At 55.7% G+C, this 23,112-nt stretch overlaps 1 protein-coding gene across 2 annotated transcripts in view; it reads left to right on the top strand.

Annotated features, from left to right (window-relative positions):
- Positions 1–3,046: 3,046 nt before the first annotated feature.
- The window catches only part of LOC140398984 (proteolipid protein 2-like), an 82,518-nt gene continuing 62,452 nt past the window's right edge, over positions 3,047–23,112 (top strand). The window contains exon 1 of one of the 2 annotated variants that reach the window (XM_072488008.1): positions 3,047–3,256. In XM_072488008.1, coding sequence (XP_072344109.1) covers positions 3,149–3,256 — 108 coding nt within the window. In that variant the 5' untranslated portion in view covers positions 3,047–3,148. The remainder of the gene's footprint in view (positions 3,257–23,112) is intronic. The other variant, XM_072488010.1, reaches the window with a different exon arrangement.

Here is a 23,112-nt window from a genome sequence, read left to right as displayed (position 1 = left end):
CACCCGTACCACCGCATTCTCCCATCTACTACTCCGTACCTTTTTGGCCCATCTCAGAACCACTTCTCTATCATTGAAGCGATGAAATCGCACGATTGTCACCCTAGGTGGTTCTCCCGCCTTTGGTCTCCTCGCAGGAACCCGATGAGCCCCTTCCACTTCCAAGGGGCCCGAAGGGGCCTCAGCTCCCATCAGCGAGCTTAGCATCGTGCTCACGTAAGCCCCGCAGTCCGCTCCTTCCACTCCCTCGGGGAGACCCAGGATCCGCAGGTTCTTCCTTCGTGCTCTATTTTCTAGGGCCTCAATCCTTTCAATGCACTTTTTGTGGAGCGCCTCGTGCGTCTGTGTTTTGACCGCCAGGCCCAGGATCTCGTCTTCATTATCCGTCACCTTCTGCTCCACCACGCGGAGCTCCGTCTCCTGGGTCTTTTGTGCCTCTTTAAGCCCCTCAATTGCCTGTAGCATCGGCGTCAGCACTTCCTTCTTAAGTAGCTCCACACACCGTCTTAAAAATTCATCTTGATCGGGCCCCCATGTCGCCTGGGCTTTCTCCGCCGCCATCTTGCTTCTTTTTTCCTTCTGTCCCTATCCTCGAGGATTCTTCGCGATGTAACCACCGCAGCCGATATTTTCCTCTTGCGTTGGGGGGGACTCCCTGTTAACTCACCCCACACCGGGTTTCGTCCTGAAAAAATTCCCCGTTGGGGCTCTTAAAAGAGCCCGAAGGTCCGTTTGAGCTGGAGCCGCCGAAACGTGCGGCTTAGCTGGGCATCGCCGCAACCGGAAGTCTCCGACAATCCTTAACTTAACGTACAATAAGGATAAATGTGTATTTAGCACCGACCGCCTAGCCATTCTAGGCTCCGTAGTGCGAAATGGAGTTATAGGCCCCGACCCTGAGAGCATGCGCCCCCTTATGGAGTTCCCCGCCTTCACTGCCCCAAGGCCCTGAAGCGCTGCCTCTGGTTTTTCAGTTACTACGCCCAGTGGGTCCTGAACTACGCAGACAAAGCCCGACCCCTAATCCAGTCCACAACCTTCCCCCTGTCGACGGAGGCCCGCCAGGCCTTCAGCCGCATCAAAGCAGACATTGCAAAGGCCACGATGCACGCCATCGACGAGTCCCTCCCCTTCCAGGTATTTCCTGAACGTGATTGACGAGTACTCCCGGTTCCCATTCGCTATCCCCTGCCCCGACATGACCGCAACCACCGTCATCAAGGCCCTCCAGGGTATCTTTACACTGTTCGGTTTCCCCACGTACATACATAGTGATAGGGGGTCCTCCTTTATGAGCGACGAACTGCGTCAATTCCTGCTCAGCAGGGGCATTGCCTCAAGCAGGACGACCAGTTACAACCCCCGGGGAAACGGACAGGTGGAGAGGGAGAACGGAACGGTCTGGAAGACTGTTCTACTGGCCCTACGGTCCAGGAATCTCCCAGTCACCCGCTGGCAAGAAGTCCTCCCGGTGGCCCTCCATGCCATCCGGTCGCTGCTCTGTACAACTACCAATCAGACACCTCATGAACGTCTCCTTGTTTTCCCTAGGAAGTCCTCCTCTGGGACCTCGCTCCCGACCTGGCTAGCAACACCCGGACCCACCCTGCTCCGCAGACACGTGAGGGCGCACAAATCGGACCCATTGGTCGAGAGGGTCCATCTCCTCCACGCTAATCCTCAGTACGTACACATGGCGCACCTCCACGGCCGACAGGATACGGTCTCCCTACGGGACCTGGCGCCCGCTGGATCCACACACACACCCCCACCACCAGTCCCACCCTCCCACCGGCACACCCCACAGCCGCCCCCTTCCCAGGTGGATTGGTTCTCCCACTGGTCCTGTTGAGGGGTGATAAAGCAGCTGCCGAAGAGGCCGAAGCCACACTCCCGGAGCCACAGACGCCCGAGATGCCGCCTGCATCACCACTAAAGCTACGACGATCGCAGAGGACGACCAGGGCCCCCGATCGACTAATTGCATCATTCTGAAATGTAAATAAATGTTGTAAATAGTTGCGATGTAACGAGGCGAAACACTGTACGGAGGTACACCAGGTACCTTCATGACCTTAACTTCTACCACTCTGTAATGCGAGGCCACCACCCCCGCCAGACTTTTTTTTTAACAGGGGGTGAATGTGGTCAGTATTAGAGGTATTACGGTACTCTGTATTGCCGGAAGACCATTGGTGTAGAAGGTACTCTGTTCTCATTGGTTAAGCCTGTCTGCTGGCTCCGCCCAGCAAGGCAGGGTATAAGAGCCCGTGTCGCCCCAGCAGCTGCCTTCTGTACTTGCGCTGCTGGGGGAACATCTAGTGTAATAAAGCCTTCAATTGTCTCCAATCTCGCTTCTGGAGTTATTGATCGAGCATCACACAGGGCTCTGGGGACAGTGCGGGGCAGGGTGATTAGTTTGGGGATTGCTACAGGGCGGCGGGGGGGGGGGGGGGGAGGGGGGGCAGTAGGATTAGTTTGGGATTCACACAAGGCTATGGGGAGAGAGTGGAGCAGTGGGATTAGTTTGGGATTTTCAGAAGGCTATGGGGAGAGAGTGGAGCAGTGGGATTAGTTTGGGATTCACACAAGGCTATGGGGAGAGAGTGGAGCAGTGGGATTAGTTTGGGATTTTCAGAAGGCTATGGGGAGAGAGTGGAGCAGTGGGATTAGTTTGGGATTCACACAAGGCTATGGGGGAGAGATTAGAGCAGTGGGATTAGTTTGGGATTCACACAAGGCTATGGGGAGAGTGAAGCAGTGGGATTTGTTTGGGATTCACACAAGGCTATGGGGAGAGAGTAGAGCAGTGGGATTAGTTTGGGAGTTGCAGAGGGGGAGCAGTGGGATTAATGATGGAAGTCCTGCAGCCAGGAAGTTTGGTTTGTGGTGTTGAGAATTTCACACACTCCTCCACTAAAGTGGAAAGAGTGAATGAGTGAATGAAAGGGAACCGTTCATTGTGAGTGAGATTGAAATGAAGGAGAGGGAGATAGCGAGGAAGAGGGTGTGGGTGCCCTTCCCCTTTAATGGATCCTCCCACCTCTGTGTGAGAGAGAGAGATTGACTGCACCTCGAGGAGCCAGTGTTCAGAGAGTGGAGACAGAGCTCTCTCTCACTCACACACACTGTCTGCAGCAGGAGGGAGATGTCCAGTGAGGAGCAGTATAACTCTGTTCAGGATGGTGACGGGGTGCTCACTCGCTTTCAGAAATTCGCCCGCACCAGGAAAGGTTTGGTCTTACTCGCAGAGATGGTAAGGAAAGGAGAGCGCTCGCATCCCCGCCCTTTCCCCTCTCTCACATCCCCGCCCTTTCCCCTCTGAGCCTGGGGCTGACTGGCTGGAGAGGCACTCTGGCTGCATTGTGCCTCACGTTTATCATTGTGATTGTTGGATAAGCAGTTTCTCGGCGCCAGATTATGTGTAAAACGGACTTTGCCGATTCTCCCTCTGTCTCTCCCTGTGTTGAGCTGCATGTTTAAACAGGCATGTGTAATCTCACACAAGTGTCAGCAGCTATTAATAGCCGACACTCCCAGCTCGCCGCCAAGTGCAAACGCAACTGGTGTTCCCTGTGCAAACTACACTGCCACTCAGCAGCTCACTCTCTCCCTCCCTCACACTCTCTACCTCCCTCTCTCCCACACACCCTCACTCACACTCTTTACCTCCCTCTCTTCCCCCAAACACCCTCACTCACACTCTTTACCTCCCTCTCTTCCCCCAAACACCCTCACTCACACTCTACCTCCCTCTCCCACTCGTACTCTACCTCTCCCACACACACACACACACTCTCACTCCCTCACAACCTCCCTCTCTCCCCCACACACTCTCTACCTCTCCCTCCCTTACTCTCTACCTCCCTCTCTCCCCCACACACCCTCACTCACACTCTCTACCTCCCTCACACTCTCTACCTCCCTCTCTCCCCCACACACCCTCACTCACACTCTCTACCTCCCTCTCTCACTCATACTCTCCCTCTCACAAACATTCTCACTCCCTCACACTCTCTACCTTCCTCTCCCCCACACACTCTCTACCTCTCCCTCACACACTCTCTACATCCCTCTCTCCCTCACACACTCTACCTCCCTCACACACTTTCTACCTCTCCCTCTCTCCCCCACACTCACTCTCCCTCACTTACACTCTCAACCTCTCTCTCCCTCACACCCTCTCTACCTCCCCTTCTCCCTCTTTCGCTCACACACTATCTCTCTCCCTCACACACACTACCTGTCTCCCTCACACACTCTACCTCTCCCTCACACACTCAACCTCTCCCTCTCCGTCTCTCCCTCAAACACTCTACCTCTCCCTCTCCCTCACACACACTACCTCTCCCTCACACACACTCAACCTCTCCCTCCCTCACACACACTGGACCTCTCCCTCGCTCACTCACACTCTACCTCTCTCTCGCACACTTCCTACCTCTCCCTTTCTCCCTCTCACACTCTTAACCTCTCCCTCTCTCCCTCACACACACTCTACCTCTCCCTCTCTCTCACACTCTACCTCTCCCTCACTTACACACTCAACCTCTCTCCCTCACACACACACTCTACCTTTCCCTCACACACTATCTCTCTCTCTCACATACTCTCTACCTCTCTCATACACTCTATCCCTCACACACACTCTCACTCCCTCACACACACTCTACCTCCCTTTCTCCCCCACACACTCTACCTCTCCCTCCCTTACTCTCTACCTCCCTCTCCCCCACACACCCTCACTCACAACCTCCCTCTCTCCCCCACACACCCTCACTCACACTCTCTACCTCCCTCTCTCACTCATACTCTACCTCCCTCTCACACACACATTCTCACTCCCTCACACTCTCTACCTTCCTCTCTCCCCCACACACACTCTCTACCTCCCACACACTCTCTACCTCTCCCTCACACACTCTCCACATCCCTCTCTCCCTCACACACTCGCTACCTCTCCCTCACACACTCTACCTCCCTCACACACTTTCTACCTCTCCCTCTCTCCCCCACACACACTCTCCCTCACTTACACTCTCAACCTCTCTCTCCCTCACACACCCTCTCTACCTCCCCTTCTCCCTCTTTCGCTCACACACTACCTCTCTCCCTCACACACACTACCTCTCTCCCTCACACACTCTACCTCTCTCCCTCACACACTCTACCTCTCTCCCTCACACACTCTACCTCTCTCCCTCACACACTCTACCTCTCTCCCTCACACACTCTACCTCTCCCTCACACACTCTACCTCTCCCTCACACACTCTACCTCTCCCTCACACACTCAACCTCTCCCTCTCTTTCTCACACCCTCTACCCCTCCCTCTCTCCCTCACACACTCTACCTCTCCCTCTCCCTCACACACACTACCTCTCCCTCACACATACTCTCAACCTCTCCCTCCCTCACACTGGACCTCTCCCTCGCTCACTCACACTCTACCTCTCTCTCGCACACTTCCTACCTCTCCCTCTCTCTCACACTCTCCCTCTCACACATTCTCTCCCTCTCACTCTCTTAACCTCTCCCTCTCTCCCTCACACACACTCTCAACCACTCCCTCACACACACTCTACCTCTCCCTCTCTCTCACACTCTACCTCTCCCTCACTTACACACACAACCTCTCTCCCTCACACACACACTCTCTACCTTTCCCTCACACACTATCTCTCTCTCACATACTCTCTACCTCTCTCATACACTCTATCCCTCACACACACACTCTACCTCTCCGTCACACACTCTCTACCACTCTCACAAAATGTACCTCTCGCTCTCCCTCACACTACCTCTCTCCCTCACACACTGTACCTCTCTGTCCCTCACACTACTTCTCTGTTCCTCATGCACACTCCCTCACACTCTACGTCTCTCTCACATACACTCTCTACCTCTCCCTCTTGCCCATATACACACACTACCTCTCCACCCCCCCCCCCCCCCACACACTGTCTACCTCTCCCTCCCTCTCACACACACTGTACCTCTCCACCTCTCTCTCACAGACTCTCTACCTCTCTCTCACAGACTCTCTACCTCTCTCTCACAGACTCTCTACCTCTCTCTCTCACACGCACACTCTTTACCCACCTCTCTCTCTCTCTCATGCACACACTCTATGTCTCCCTCTCCCTGGGCAGAATCTAACCAAATTGCAACAGAGGCCTGTGACGAGGCTCTTGCAGCACCGAGAAACACACCGCTATCAATCGGGTCTTTGTTGTCATCCTGGGCCTCCCGCCAAGGCCGCATTTAATCCCGTTTCCGGCACTCCGCAGCTCTGCTTGCTGGATCCCCTCTAGACTCTCCCGATACGGGCTCCGAACCCCCCCAAAAGCCACAACTAACCTACAAAGGGGTCCTCCGGGGCCTCCCCCGCTCCACCTCAAACATCCCACAGGGGCAGGGCACCCGGCCCAGGCCTGATACCCACTGAGGGGAAAATGCCAGCCTGGCACCTTAGCACTGCCAGCCTGCCACTTCCCCTGTAAGTGCCACATGGGCAGTGCCAGGCTGACACCTAGGTGGCACATCAGGGCCCAGCTGGCAGTGCCAGGGTGCCACACTACCCAGGAGACGACAACCTGGGAGCTTCCAATCCCCTGGGAGATGCCCAACCCCAAGTACTGTTCCATCCCAGAACTGATTTGGGCTTGCCCGAGAGCTCCGAGGTGAAGGGGTTAGAGCCCAAAGCCTGGGGTGGATCAGGCGAGCGCATATCAGAGTGAAACCAGCAGATTCAACACCTAGTGATCCCACACACAATGCGCCCTAGATCGCCTGGCATTTACTGGCAGCACCGCGTTCACTACCCTGCCCACTGCACTGTGCCCCCTGCAACCCGCGCCCCGCCCCCTGCCCCCCGCCCCCTGCCCCCCCGCCCCCTGCCCCCCGCCCCCTGCCCCCTGCCCCCCCGCCCCCTGCCCCCCGCCCCCTGCCCCCCGCCCCCTGCGCCCCGCCCCCTGCGCCCCGCCCCCCGGGCCCCCCGCCCCCCCAGGCCCCCCGCCCCCCCCGGGCCCCCCGCCCCCCCCGGGCCCCCCCGCCCCCCCCCGGGCCCCCCGCCCCCCCCGGGCCCCCCGCCCCCCCCCGGGCCCCCCGCCCCCCCCCGGGCCCCCCGCCCCCCCCGGGCCCCCCGCCCCCCCCCGGGCCCCCCGCCCTCCCCCGGGCCCCCCCGCCCTCCCCCGGGCCCCCCGCCCTCCCCCGGGCCCCCCGCCCTCCCCCGGGCCCCCCGCCCTCCCCCGGGCCCCCCGCCCCCCCCGGGCCCCCCGCCCCCCCCCGGGCCCCCCGCCCCCCCGGGCCCCCCGCCCCCCGGGCCCCCCGGGCCCTCCGGGCCCCCCGCCCTGCGCCCCCTGCGCCCTCTGTGCCCCTTGCCCCCTGCCCCACGCCCCCTGCCCCCTCGCGCCCCCTATACTGTGTTCTCTGCACTGTGCCCTCTGACCCTGTGTTCTCTGGGCTGGCTGTGACTGGCGCCTATTGAAAGGTTTTGCTGTTGAAACTGTTTCTGAGTAAATTCCGGCTCTGGGTCACGCTGATGTTATCAGTGGGTGTAACACTGAACACGCACATCGGCCTCGCACTCCTGCTGCCTCTCACCTCAGTCGTCTCTCTCGCTTTCTTTCTCCCCCGCCATACTCTCCCTCCCTCCCTCAGGCTCTCTCTCTCTCCCCCTCACGCTCTCTCTCTCTCCCCCTCACGCTCTCTCTCTCCCCCCCCCTCAGGCTCTCTCTCTCCCCCTCAGGCTCTCTCTCTCCCCCTCACTCTCTCTCTCCCCCTCACGCTCTCTCTCTCCCCCTCACGCTCTCTCTCTCCCCCTCACGCTCTCTCTCTCCCCCTCACGCTCTCTCTCTCCCCTCACGCTCTCTCTCTCCCCTCACGCTCTCTCTCTCCCCTCACGCTCTCTCTCTCCCCTCACGCTCTCTCTCTCCCCTCACGCTCTCTCTCTCCCCCTCATGCTCTCTCTCTCCCCCTCACGCTCTCTCTCTCCCCCTCACGCTCTCTCTCTCCCCCTCACGCTCTCTCTCTCCCCCTCACGCTCTCTCTCTCCCCCTCACGCTCTCTCTCTCCCCCTCACGCTCTCTCTCTCCCCCTCACGCTCTCTCTCTCCCCCTCACGCTCTCTCTCTCCCCCTCACGCTCTCTCTCTCCCCCTCACGCTCTCTCTCTCCCCCTCACGCTCTCTCTCTCCCCCTCACGCTCTCTCTCTCCCCCTCACGCTCTCTCTCTCCCCCTCACGCTCTCTCTCTCCCCCTCACGCTCTCTCTCTCCCCCTCACGCTCTCTCTCTCCCCCTCACGCTCTCTCTCTCCCCCTCACGCTCTCTCTCTCCCCCTCACGCTCTCTCTCTCCCCCTCACGCTCTCTCTCTCCCCCTCACGCTCTCTCTCTCCCCCTCACGCTCTCTCTCTCCCCCCTCACGCTCTCTCTCTCCCCCTCACGCTCTCTCTCTCTCCCCCTCACGCTCTCTCTCTCTCCCCCTCACGCTCTCTCTCTCTCCCCCTCACGCTCTCTCTCTCTCCCCCTCACGCTCTCTCTCTCTCCCCCTCACGCTCTCTCTCTCTCCCCCTCACGCTCTCTCTCTCTCCCCCTCACGCTCTCTCTCTCTCCCCCTCACGCTCTCTCTCTCTCCCCCTCACGCTCTCTCTCTCTCCCCCTCACGCTCTCTCTCTCTCCCCCTCACGCTCTCTCTCTCTCCCCCTCACGCTCTCTCTCTCTCCCCCTCACGCTCTCTCTCTCTCCCCCTCACGCTCTCTCTCTCTCCCCCTCACGCTCTCCCTCTCTCCCCCTCACGCTCTCCCTCTCTCCCTCCTGACACGCTCCCTCCTGATGCGCTCCGTCCTGACTCCCTCACCATTCTCTATCTGCTCACTCTCTTCCCACTCTCTTCCACCATCCCACTCTCTTCCCCCATCTCACTCTCCCCTCTTGGACGGTGTTGAGCTTCTTGAGTGTTATTGTAGCCTCATGCAGGCACGTGTGTCCTTGCAGATGGTGCAGTGGCTTTTGGGGAGTCAGGAGGTGATACAGTGGCAGTCGGGGACAGTAGAGTGAGCGGTGGGGTGGGGTTGAAACACTACTCTGCAGCCAGGATTGGGAGTTTAGACAGTTGTGTTGTCTGCCTGGTGCATCTGCTCTGGTTTGGAGAGGAACCTGCAGTGGGGGAGGGGGGAGATCTGTTGTGGTTCATGTCGGTACGAGTGACATAGGCAGAATGAGGAAAAAGGTTCAATAGGCAGTTTGAGGAACTAAATGAAGCGACAGGACCTCCAAGGTTATAATTCTGGATTATCACCTTATCTGTGTGCAGATTGGCATTGGGTACATTAAATTGGAACGATGAATCGATGGTTCAAAGACGTGTGGGAGGAGTGAGTTTCAGTTCACTGGCATCAGTACTGGGGAGAGTGGGGGCTTTTCCGTTGGCAGAGTCTATGGGCGCGATTCTCCGGCCCGCCAGTGCGTGTTTCTTGCCGCTGCCGGCGGGACCGGGAGAATCGCACCGCTAGTGATCGGCTGGAGAATTCCGGCCTGTATCCGAACCGTGGTGGGGCTGATGTTCTCGTGAGCCAGATAGTTTGGAAGTGGAGACGTCTTTCTGCTGAATAGTGGGGACAAGGATTCATATTAAACAATTCGGGGGGGCACGGTAGCACAGTGGTTAGCACAGTTGCTTCACAGCTCCAGGGTCCCAGGTTCGATTCCGGCTTGGGTCACTGTCTGTGCAGAGTCTGCACGTTCTCCCCGTGTGTGCGTGGGTTTCCTCCGGGTGCTCCGGTTTCCTCCCACAGTCCAAAGATCTGCAGGTTTGGTGGATTGGCCATGATAAATTGCCCTTAGTGTCCAAAAAGGTTAGGTGGGGTCACTGGGTATAAGGTAGAGGTGTGGGCTTGGGTATGGTGCTCTTTCCAAGGGCTGGTGCAGACTCGATGGGCCGAATGGCCTCCTTACTGTATATTCTATGATTCTATACTGGGGAAGGTGTTAAACCAAAAAGTAGAGACAAAACAAGAGAAAAAGGTGTTAATATGGGAAATGGTAAACAGACCGTGACAGGGAGAGACAGAGTACAAATCTGAGAGTCTATTAGCTACAAAAATAATAAGAGGACAAAACTAAAGGCTCTCTATATAAACACACATAACATTCTTGACAAAACTGATATCTCAAATAGGAATGAATAAGTATGATCTGCATTATGGAGACGTGGCTACAGGGCGACATAGAAGCACAGAAATTGAAGCAGGAGGAGGTCATGCGGGCCTTCGAGCCTGCTCCACCAGTCATTATGATTTATGTGAGGGCCACAAAGAATCCAGCACGAGTTGTAGAATAGAAATAAATAAAATTAATTTACAATAATAAATATATATATATATATATAATATAACTCCCTTGCTGCTCACTCCTCTCTAGCTGGTTCCAAACTGGCCAGCTTTATTTATGCAGGGAATCTGCTGATGATTTCTCCGCCCCCCTCAAAGGATTGTGGGATTGCTATTAGTCCCTAGCCAATGGTAAGCAGGCAGGTTATAACATCCCCCCCCCCCTCAAAGTCCAAGGAATTCACCGAAGACCCTGGGGAAGGTGGGCGTCGGACTCGTTTTGCCGCAGGCCGGACACCGTATGTACGAGGCGCTGAATCGGGCGGCGTGTAACGGGACGGAGAACGGCGCTTCCGTGATGACCGGCGTAACGGTTGTACATCCACGGCCGTGGGACCGAGGACTCCCCTTCTGAGGCGTCCTGTGTCTCCATCTCTGAGTCGGAGTCCGCTGCCTCCATCATCCCGGCGTACCTATCTCCACGCGTTTCTGCCACGACCTTTGAAGCGGCGCCAGAGGAAGATTGTGAGGAACACCCTCCACTGTGTCTGGTCTCTGGGCTGTAGAAGTGAGCACCGGGGGCAGGGAATCTTTGGACGAGATGGTCTTCTGGACCGAACGTGGTCTACATACTTGCGCTGGAGACGACCCTGGGCTTGCACCTAGTAAGAGATCAGGCCCATTCGTCGAAAGATAATGCCAGGGACCCACTGGGCACCACCAGCAAAATTTTGAATGAACACCGGGTCACCGGGCGGAAACTGCCGAATCGGCCGATGCCGAGAAAGGCCATGTCCCTGCCGTTCTTGAGTGCAGGGTACTTTTGCGCCAATATCCGGGAAAACCAAGCCAAGGCGGGTGTGAAGTCTCCAGCCCATTAAGAATTCTGCGGGAGCTACCCCAGTCACCACATGTGGAGTGGTCCTATATGAAATCAAAAAATGAGCCAGTTTAGTGTCCACAGACCCGGAAGACTGCTTCTTTAGGCCTCGTTTGAATGTCTGCACTGCGCACTCCACCAAGCCATTGGAAGCTGGGTGGTATGGTGCGGATATGGTGTTTGCCGTTTATCTTCATGAACCTCGCAAACTCCTCACTTGTGAACGGAGTGCCGTTGTCCGTGATGAGCACCTCGGGGAGGCCATGCGTACTGAAAGACAAATGCATTTTCTCGATTGTTGTGCAGGACGTTGTGCCTATCAACCTATGCACTTCTAGCCATTTAAACTGGGCATCTATTAATAGAAGGAACATGGATCCTTGAAAAGGGCCGGCGAAATCCGCATGCAAACGCGCCCAAGGCTGCCCTGGCCATTCCCAGTGATGTAGGGGCACGGCTGGCGGAAGCTTCTGATGCTCCTGGCAAATGGAGCAGTTTTGGGCCACCTTCTCAATGTCGGTGTCGAGGCCTGGCCACCAGACATAACTCCGGGCCAACATTTTCATTTTGGTCACACCTGGATGCCCATTGTGCAAGTCTGTTAGTATCAGCTCCTGGCCTTTTTCCGGGACAATCACACGCATCCCCCACAAGAGGATGCCGTCTTCCACGCTGAATTCTGACAGCTTGGAGGAAAATGCCCACAACTCGCCTGGGAGCTGTCTATGCTACCCACCATACAGGACTATGTGCCGAACCTTTGACAGGACTGGCTCCGTCTGGGTCCACTCCCGGATCTGTGATGCCGTGACAGGCAAGGAGTCCATAAAATTTAGGGTTGCAAGCACCTCACCGGTCGTGGGGGTCGACATGGGGCCGGTCGACAAAGGCAATCGACTCAGTGCGTTAGCATTCGCTATCTGGGTTCCTGGTTTGTGCTCCTGAGAATACTCGTAGGCAGCGAGCAACAAAGCCCAGCGCTGGATCCGTGCGGAAGCAATGGGCGGTATTGGCTTATCCTCTCGGAAAAGTCCCAGCAGAGGCTTATGATCAGTCACGATAGTGAAGTGGCGGCCATACACATACTGGTGGAAGCTTTTCACCGCAAAGACCACCGCCAGGCCCTCCTTCTCGATCTACGCGTACTTTTTATCCGCTGCAGTCAATGTGCGGGAGGCGAAAGCTATCGGCCGCTCGGCCCCGTTCTCCATCTTGTGGGACAGGACAGCCCCAATACCATACGGGGATGCATCATACCGTGATGAGTAAAGGCTTTCCAGGATCATCGTGGGATAGTAACCCAGACGACGACAATTGTTGTTTTACCCGCCGGAAAACGGTTTCTTGCGGCTGACCCCAAACCCAGGTGTGATTCTTCTTTAGCAGAAGGTGCAAAGGGGGCCAGCGTAGTTGCCAGATTGGGGAGGAACGTCCCGTAATAGTTTACGAGGCCGAGTAAAAAACAAAGATGCGAAGTGTCAGTCGGGCGGGGGCCTGTTGAATCGCGCGCACCTTCTCTGCGGCGGGGTGCAAACGTTCGCGGTCCACCCGATAACCCAGGTAGACTACTTCCTTCGCCTGAAAGACGCATTTTGTACGACATAAACGGACTCCAGCCTCTGAAAAGCGTCTTAAGGACAGCCTCCAAATTTTCCTGCTCCGACGTCCCTGTAATCAAAACGTCGTCTAAGTAGACAGCGACACTATAAACACATTATACAGTGAATGGTAGAACCCTCAAGAGTATTGAAAGTCAGAGAGATCTAGGTGTGCAGGTCCACGGGTCACTGAAAGGGGCAACACAGGTGGAGAAGGTGGTCAAGAAGGCATACGGCATGCTTGCCTTCATTGGCCGGGGCATTGAGTATAAGAATTGGCAAGTCATGTTGCAGCTCTATAGAACCTTAGTTAGGCCACACTTGGAGTATAGTGTTCAATTCTGGTCGCCACACTACCAGAAGAATGTGGAGGCTTTAGAGAGGGTGCAGAAGAGATTTACCAGGATGTTGCCTGGTATGGAGGGCATTAGTTATGAGGAGCAGTTGAATAAACTCGGTTTGTTCTCACAAAAATCCTCTGGGCGATCACGGAGACCGCTGCGCCAGTGTCCAACTCCATCTCAAGCGGGTGACCATTGACCCGTACTGTCACCTTAATGGGGGCCACACGGGGAGCTGCCACACAATGCAGCTGCAGGCAGTCGTCCTCCGTCTCCACGTCCCCGGGAGTAGTCGCCGCAGGTTCATCCAAGTGGAAGGTACGGCCCCTGGGCTGGCCCCAGTTTTAGTCGGAACGACAGCACCCCTGGCCTCCACCCTATCCCCATGACCACATCTCACCATTTGGACACTAAGAGGGAATTTATCATGGCCAATCCATCCAACCCGCACATCTTTGGACTGGGAGGAAACCGGAGCACCCGGAGGAAACCCACGCAGACACGGGGAGAAAGTGCAAATTCCACACAGTCACTTGAGGCCGGTATTGAACCCGGGTCCCTGGAGCTGTGATGCAGCAGTGCTAACCACTGTGCCACCGTACTGCCCTTTTGTATATTTACACTTTCTAATCTCTCACCATTTAAGAAATACTCTGCTTGTCTCTTCCTTCCAACAAAGTGGAAAATCTTACATTTTTCCACATTATATTGCACCCAGCATGTTTCTGCCCACTGACAAGTCTGTCCAAATCCTCCTGGAGCCACTCTACATCTTCACAACACACATACCCGCCTCGCTGGCTGGCTCCAGTTCTGATCAATGGTAACCCCCAGGATGTTGATAGTGGAGGATTTGACAATGGTAATGTCAAGTGGGCAATGGCAAGCTCCACTCTTGTTGGAGATGGTCATTGCCTGGCACTTGTGTGGCACAAATGTGGATTTGCCACTTGCCAGCGCAAGCCTGGATATTGTCCAAGTCTTGCTGCATTTGCACGTGGACTGCTTCAGTGTCTGAGGAGTAGCGAATGGTGCTGGTAGTAGCTTACCCCTTTAAGGGGGGCAGGTTCTTGGCGGGTCATATGACCCGATTGGCCAATGGTGCTGGAGTGAGTGAACCCTGGGGGGCGGAGCGCAGTTTTCCCATTTCGTTAAGAGATTGGAGCCTTCGAACATGGTAGCTTTTACCCACCATGTGTGTAGTTCCTCAGTTTAATAAACATTTCATTCATTATGGTCATCTGTCTGTCAGGATATTACATTGGCAATGAGGATCAACTGGAGTGCTTTCCTGCTGCTACAGAACTCGGGAGAACAGACCTTGTGTGAAAACCTATCCTTCAAAGAAAACTCTTTCAGCAGCCTGTGAATGACAGATTGCCCCTATTTGGAAAACTAGAACCATTCGACCCTAATACAGAGAATGGGCTCTGAATCTAGAATGCTTCCATTACGTTTTCAAGGTCACTGAAAGCGGGGGATGGGGGGGAGAGGAGGAAAAGCCACCAAAAGAGATTATCCTGACTTGAGATACCATCCCCTCTGGAATAGGGGTGGTTTTGGCCCATAAGATGGAAGAAAGCCTTTGTGTTGAGGACTTTGACCTGTGCTGAACAAGCTTACTGCCGAATTGGAAAGGAGGGACTCGCCATGATATTCAGAGTCAAAACGTTCCACCAGCACGTCTCTGAATGATATTTCATAGTCGTTACCGACCACAAACCGCCATTGGGGTTATTTCGGGAGGATGAGGCCATTCCCTTCCATAGCTTCAACCAGGTACAACACGGCACGATTGTTAGCAGCGTACAAAAATACGCTTCAACATAGGCCGGGCACGCGCATTTTGAACACATTTGCTTTGGGTCGCCTTCCCCTACACAAAATGAAGTCCACGACCTCATCAGGAATAGTAGAGAAATTGGGACAGGCATTCGCCACGGGCTGCCCAAGGTTCTGATCTCGATAATGGGACTGTTTTTTACTCGTGACGAATTCCAAGGTTTTATGAGGACCAGTGGCGTTCAACGTATTCAAGCTGCCCCCTACCGCCCTGCTTCCAATGGACTGGCTGAGAGAGATGTCCAAACGTTCTAGGCTGCCATGAAGAAACGGTCATCAGTCCCTCAACAACTCAGACTGGCCCAGCTCCTGCTCACTTAGCGGACTGCATCTCATATGACCACAGGTGTTACACCCACTTAGTTGCAATGGGCAGATGCCTTTGAACACAATTGGACCTTATATTTCTGAATTTGGCGGGAAGGGTGGAGGCTAGACAGAGCAAACAGGATTCAAAGAAAACTGGATGGGCTGTAGGGCCTTTCCTGTGTGGTAGACCTCTTTGACTCTGACTTTATTTGAGGTGAATGATTTGGTCCAAATTGAATGCCCGGAATGGTCGTGGCCAAAACAGGTCCAGTATCGTACAAGATAGAAGTGCAAGGGAGAAGGATAAAAAAGGAGAAGGAGAAGAGAACGAGAGGAACGAGTTGAGCCCAGGAGGCTTGTCAGTCATCCAGCTATGAAGGAAAGTAGTGCCGCAGCAAACTACCCTGATGTTCCAGGGGAATTGAGGAAACTACCCGCACGCAGGCACCCTTGCAAGTCAACCCGTTAAGGTTCAAACTGAAGTTATCTGTACTGCTGAAGCACCCGTTCGTGAATTGTGTCACTCTCAATGGACCGACTAACCCTACCAGAAACCCTTTTTGAGAGACGCTTGTTGTATATTGTTGTAAATAGTTCTTTTGCTAATTGAAGAATGTTAACCAGGAACTTAAAGGGAGAGGAATGGGGTATGGTGCATCTTTAAGGGGCCAATTTCCCGTGGGTCATGTGACCTGACCGGCGAATGGGGATGGAGCATGTGAATCCTGGGGCGGGCGGGCTTCCCAGGCAGCTGGGAGTTTGGAGTCTTGGCACATTGGCTTTTATCTCATTCTCTGTGTATAGTTTCTTTAGTAAATCGTTCATTGGTAAAGAACCTGGTAGTAGCCCGTCCATCAGGATATTGCACAGACAACTGTGCAGTCACCCATGTTACTAACCTTATTCAACCTTCACACCTGTTACTGGGCCTGAGGCATTCTGACCAGGATTAATAGCGTCAGGAACTGTGATTCCCCCCCACCCCTCACATTATAACCCCATGAAACCTGACCACTGAGAAAGATCTGGAACCCAGCCTTGCCCTTTCAACTGTGGAGTGAGCATTGGGGGGGGGGGGGGGGGGGGGAAGGAGAGGAAGTTGGTTTGAAAATAGAACAGAAATCCCCTGGGGAGCTTTGTATCTGAGTGACTAGACAACTGGTTTGAAAATCACACGGGCTCCTGGGGCAAGACTGACTGGAATCGTTGCCAGCTGTAAGTCCCATGCTTGCTGAACCCGACTCTCTGGCCACAATACTGAGGGACCGGCACATTGTCAGGGTCAGTACTGAGGGACTGCCGCATTGTCGGAAGGTCAATGCTGAGGGAGTGCTGCTCTGTCGGGGGGTCAATCCTGAGGTAGTGTGCACCATCGGAGGGTCAGTGCTGAGGGAGGACATTCCACTGAATCTAGATCTCCCCCGGCCACCCCCTTAATTCTTTTACCTTGCTCTTGTCTTTTTCTTTTATGGCGTCCTCGCAGAGGACCCAGGTTCGATCCTGGCCTTGGGTCACTGTCCGTGTGGAGTTTGTATATTCTCCTCACCTCTGTGTGGGTTTCACCCCCACAAACCAAAGATGTGCAGGGTAGGTGGATTGGCCAAAACAAATCGCCCCTTAATTGGGAAAAAAAGAATTGGGCACTTAAAATTAAGAAAAAAAGAATGATTTCATGGGGACGAGTACTTTAAGCTGAGGATCTGACTCTGTCTCAGGTTGGCAGTCTGGAGCTCGGAACCAACATTCACCTCACAAAAATAAACAGAAGATTAGAAGACAGTGCGGCGCTCCCTCAGTACTGACCCTCCGACAGTGCGGCGCTCCCTCAGTACTGACCCTCCGACAGTGCGGCACTCCCTCAGGACTGACCCTCCGACAGTGCGGCACTCCCTCAGTACTAACCCTCTGACAGTGCGGCACTCCCTCAGTACTATCCCTCCGACAGTGCGGCACTCCCTCAGTACTGACCCTCCGACAGTGCGGCACTCCCTCAGTACTGACCCTCCGACAGTGCGGCACTCCCTCAGGACTGACCCTCCGACAGTGCGGCACTCCCTCAGTACTGACCTTCCGACAGTGCGGCGCTCCCTCAGCACTGACTCTCCGACAGTGCGGTGTTCTCTCAGTACTGATCCTCTGACAATGTGGCACTCCCTCAGTGCTGACGCTCTGACCGCACGGTGCTCCCTCAGCACTGATCCTCCAACAGTGCGGCACTCCCTCAGCATTGACTCGCCGACAGTGTAGCATTACCTCAGTACTGACCCTCCGACAGTGAGGCAGTCCCTCAGTACTGACCCTCGGTCAGTGCGACGCTCCCTCAGTACTGATGTTACGGACAGTTTAGCGCTCCCTCACTATGATCCTCTGACAGTGCGGCGCTCCCTCAGTACTGACGTTACGACAGTTTAGCGCTCCCTCACTATGATCCTCTGACAATGATGCACCCTCTCAGTTCTGACTCTCCGACAGCGCGGCGCTCCCTTAGTACTGACCCTCCAACAGCACGGCTCTCCCTCAGTACTGACCGTCCGACAGTGTGGTGCTCCCTCAATACTGGCCCTCCGACAGTGTGGTGCTCCTCAGTACTGACCCTCCGACAGTGCAGTGCGGCGCTCCTCAGTACTGACCCTCCGACAGCACGGCGCTCCCTCAGTACTGACCGTCCGACAGTGCGGCGCTCCCTCAGTACTGACCGTCCGATAGTGTGGCGCTCCTCAGTACTGACCATCCGACAGTGTGGTGCTCCCTCTGAATTGACCCTCCGACAGTGCGGCGCTCCTCAGTACTGACCCTCCGACAGCACGGCGCTCCCTCAGTACTGACCATCCGACAGTGCGGCGCTCCCTCAGTACTGACCCTCGGACAGTGCGGCGCTCCCTCAGTACTGACCCCCTGACAATGAGGCATTCTCTCAGTACTGACCCTCCGACAGTACGGCGCTCCCTCAGTACTGACCGTCGGACAGTGCGGCTCTCCCTCAGTACTGACCGTCCGACAGTGTGGTGCTCCCTCAGTACCGACCCTCCGAGATTGTGGTGCTCCCTCAGTACTGACCGTCCGACAGTGTGGTGCTCCCTCAGTACTGACCGTCGGACAGTGCGGCGCTCCCTCAGTACTGACCGTCCGACAGCGTGGTGCTCCCTCAGTACTGACCCTCCGACAGTGCGGCACTCCCTCAGTACTGACCATCCGACAGTGTGGTGCTCCCTCAGTACTGACCGTCGGACAGTGCGGCACTCCCTCAGTACTGACCCTCCGACAGTGCGGCTCTCCCTCAGTACTGACCGTCCGACAGTGTGGTGCTCCCTCAGTACTGACCGTCGGACAGTGCGGCGCTCCCTCAGTACTGACCGTCGGACAGTGCGGCGCTCCCTCAGTACTGACCGTCGGACAGTGCGGCGCTCCCTCAGTACTGACCGTCGGACAGTGCGGCGCTCCCTCAGTACTGACCCTCCGACAGTGCGGCACTCCCTCAGTACTGACCGTCCGACAGTGTGGTGCTCCCTCAGAACTGACCGTCGGACAGTGCGGCGCTCCCTCAGTACTGACCGTTGGACAGTGCGGCGCTCCCTCAGTACTGACCCCCTGACAATGAGGCATTCTCTCAGTACTGACCCTCCGACAGTACGGCGCTCCCTCAGTACTGACCGTCGGACAGAGCGGCGCTCCCTCAGTACTGACCGTCCGACAGTGTGGTGCTCCCTCAGTACTGACCGTCGGACAGTGCGGCGCTCCCTCAGTACTGACCGTCGGACAGTGCGGTGCTCCCTCAGTACTGACCGTCGGACAGTGCGGCGCTCCCTCAGTACTGACCGTCGGACAGTGCGGCGCTCCCTCATTACTGACCGTCGGACAGTGCGGCGCTCCCTCAGTACTGACCGTCGGACAGTGCGGCGCTCCCTCAGTACTGACCGTCGGACAGTGCGGCGCTCCCTCAGTGCGGACCGTCGGACAGTGCGGCGCTCCCTCAGTACTGACCGTCGGACAGTGCAGCGCTCCCTCAGTACTGACCCTCCGACAGTGCGGCACTCCCTCAGTGCTGACCGTCCGACAGTGTGGTGTTCCCTCAGAACTGACCGTCGGACAGTGCGGCGCTCCCTCAGTACTGACCGTTGGACAGTGCGGCGCTCCCTCAGTACTGACCCTCCGACAGTGCGGCACTCCCTCAGTACTGACCCTCCGACAGTACGGCGCTCCCTCAGTACTGACCGTCGGACAGTGCGGCGCTCCCTCAGTACTGACCTTCCGACAGTGTGGTGCTCCCTCAGTACTGACCCTCCGACAGTGCGGCTCTCCCTCAGTACTGACCGTCCGACAGTGTGGTGCTCCCTCAGTACCGACCCTCCGAGATTGTGGTGCTCCCTCAGTACTGATCGTCCGACAGTGTGGTGCTCCCTCAGTACTGACCGTCGGACAGTGCGGCGCTCCCTCAGTACTGACCGTCCGACAGCGTGGTGCTCCCTCAGTACTGACCCTCCGACAGTGCGGCACTCCCTCAGTACTGACCATCCGACAGTGTGGTGCTCCCTCAGTACTGACCGTCGGACAGTGCGGCTCTCCCTCAGTACTGACCGTCCGACAGTGTGGTGCTCCCTCAGTACTGACCGTCGGACAGTGCGGCGCTCCCTCAGTACTGACCGTCGGACAGTGCGGCGCTCCCTCAGTACTGACCGTCGGACAGTGCGGCGCTCCCTCAGTACTGACCGTCGGACAGTGCGGCGCTCCCTCAGTACTGACCGTCGGACAGTGCGGCGCTCCCTCAGTACTGACCCTCCGACAGTGCGGCACTCCCTCAGTGCTGACCGTCCGACAGTGTGGTGCTCCCTCAGTACTGACCGTCGGACAGTGCGGCGCTCCCTCAGTACTGACCCTCCGACAGTGCGGCACTCCCTCAGCACTGACCCTCCGACAGTGCGGCGCTCGCTCAGCACTGACCCTCCGACAGTGTGGTGCTCCATCAGAATTGACCCTCTGCAGTACTGATTCTCGGTCAGCGCGATGCTCCCTCAGTACTGACGTTATGACAGTTTTGCCCTCCCTCACTATTATCTCTGACAATGCTGCACCCTGTCAGTACTGACCCTCCAACAGCACGGCGCTCCCTCAGTACTGACCCTCCAACAGCACGGCGCTCCCTCAGTACTGACCCTCCAACAGCACGGCGCTCCCTCAGTACTGACCCTCGACCAGCACGGCGCTCCCTCAGTACTGACCCTCCAACAGCACGGCGCTCCCTCAGTACTGACCCTCCAACAGCACGGCGCTCCCTCAGTACTGACCCTCCAACAGCACGGCGCTCCCTCAGTACTGACCCTCCGACAGTGTGGCCCTCCCTCAGCACTGACCCTCCGACAGTGCGGCGCTCGCTCAGCACTGCCCCCCCGACAGTGTGGTGCTCCATCAGAATTGACCCTCTGCAGTACTGATTCTCGGTCAGCGCGATGCTCCCTCAGTACTGACCCTCCAACAGCACGGCGCTCCCTCAGTACTGACCCTCCAACAGCACGGCGCTCCCTCAGTACTGACCCTCCGACAGTGTGGCCCTCCCTCAGTATTGACCCTCTGACTGTGCAGCGCTCCCTCAGTTCTGACCCTCTGATAGTGCGGTGCACCCTCAGTACGATTCTCCGACGGTGCGACGCTCCCTCAATACTGAGGTTTCGATAGTTTAGCCATGGAAAGTGTTGGCCCACTGAAGGGTAGGCAAGGGAATCTATGTTTGGAGCCAGAGGAAATGGAAATGGGCGAGGTACTAAATGAATACTTTGCATCAGTATTCACCAAAGAGAAGGAATTGGTAGATGTTGAGTCTGGAGAAGGGTGTGTAGATAGCCTGGGTCACACTGAGATCAAAAAGGCGAGGTGTTGGGCATCTTGAAAAATAGTAATGTAGATAAGTCCCCAGGGCCTGATGGAATACTGAATACTGATGGAATACCCCAGAATACTGAAGGAGCTAGAGAGGAAATTGCTGAGGCCTTGACAGAAATCTTTGGATCCTCATTGTCTTCAGGTGATGTCCCGGAGGACTGGAGAATAGCCAATGTTGTTCCTTTGTTTACGAAGGGTAGCAAGGATAATCCAGGGAACTACAGGCCGGTGAGCCTTACGTCAGTGATAGGGAAATAACTGGAGAGAATTCTTTGAGACAGGATCTGCTCCCATTTGGAAGCAAATGCACGTATTGTGAGAGGCAGCATGGTTTTGTGAAGGGGAGGTCGTGTCTCACGAACTTGATTGAGTTTTTCGAAGAGGTCACAAAGATGATTAGATGCAGGTAGGGCAGTGGATGTTGTCTATATGGACTTCAGTAATGCCTTTGACAAGGCCCCTCATGGTGGACTGGTACAAAAGGTGAAGTCACACGGGATCAGGGGTGAGCTGGCAAGGTGGATACAGAACTGGCTAGGTCAGAGAAGGCAGAGAGTAGCAATGGAAGGGTACTTTTCTAATTGGAGGGCTGTGACTAGTGGTGTTCCGCAGGGATCAGTGCTGGACCTTTGCTGTTCGTAGTATATATAAATGATTTGGAGGAAAATGTAACTGGTCCGATTAGTAAGTTTGCAGACGACACAAAGGTTGGTGGAATTGCGGATAGCGATGAGGACTGTCAGAGGATACAGCAGGATTTAGATCGTTTGGAGACTTGGGCGGAGAGATGGCTTTGGAGAGAATCTTTTAGAAGATTGTAGTTTAGTCGGGCAGCATGGTCGGCACGGGCTTGGAGGGCCGAAGGGCCTGTTCCTGTGCTGTACATTTCTTTGTTCTTTGTTCTTTATGGCAGATGGAGTTTAATCCGGACAAATGTGAGGTAATGCATTTTGGAAGGTCTAATGCAGGTAGGGAATATACAGTGAATGGCAGAACCCTCAAGAGTATTGAAAGTCAGAGAGATCTAGGTGTACAGGTCCACAGGTCACTGAAAGGGGCAACACAGGTGGAGAAGGTAGTCAAGAAGGCATATGGCATGCTTGCCTTCATTGGCCGGGGCATTGAGTATAAGAATCGGCAAGTCATGTTGCAGCTGTATAGAACCTTAGTTAGGCCACACTTGGAGTATAGTGTTCAATTCTGGTCGCCACACTACCAGAAGGATGTGGAGGCTTTCGAGAGGGTGCAGAAGAGATTTACCAGGATGTTGCGTGGTATGGAGGGCATTAGCTATGAGGAGCGGTTGAATAAACTCGGTTTGTTCTCACTGGAACGACGGAAGTTGAGGGGCGACCTGATAGAGGTCAACAAAATTATGAGGGGCATAGACAGAGTGGATAGTCAGAGGCTTTTTCCCAGGGTAGTGGGGTCAATTACTAGGGGGCATAGGTTTAAGGTGCGAGGGGCAATGTTTAGAGTACATGTACGAGGCAAGTTTTTTTACACAGAGGGTAGTGGGTGCCTGGAACTCGCTGCCGGAGGAGGTGGCGGAAGCAGGGACGATAGTGACATTTGAGGGGCATCTTGACAAATACATGAACAGGATGGGAATAGAGGGTACGGACCCAGGGAGTGTAGAAGAACAAATGAAATTGCCTGTAATTTCATAGAATTTACAGTGCAGAAGGAGGCCATTCAGCCCATCGTGTCTGCACCGGCCCTTAGGCAGAGCACCCTACCCAAGCCCACAACTCCACCCAGTAACCCCACCCAACACTAATGGCAATTTTGGACACTTAAGAACAATTTATCATGGCCAATCCACCTTACCCGCACATCTTTGGACTGTGAGAGGAAACCGGAGCACCCGGAGGAAACCCACGCACACGCAGGGAGAACGTGCAGACTCCGCACAGACAGTGACCCAAGCCGGGAATCAA

The sequence above is a fragment of the Scyliorhinus torazame genome, chromosome 22 (assembly GCF_047496885.1).
Source record: "Scyliorhinus torazame isolate Kashiwa2021f chromosome 22, sScyTor2.1, whole genome shotgun sequence".
Taxonomy (NCBI): Eukaryota; Metazoa; Chordata; class Chondrichthyes; order Carcharhiniformes; family Scyliorhinidae; genus Scyliorhinus; species Scyliorhinus torazame.
Note: the sequence above shows the minus strand (reverse complement) of the source record. Positions and strands in the feature narration are given on the sequence as shown.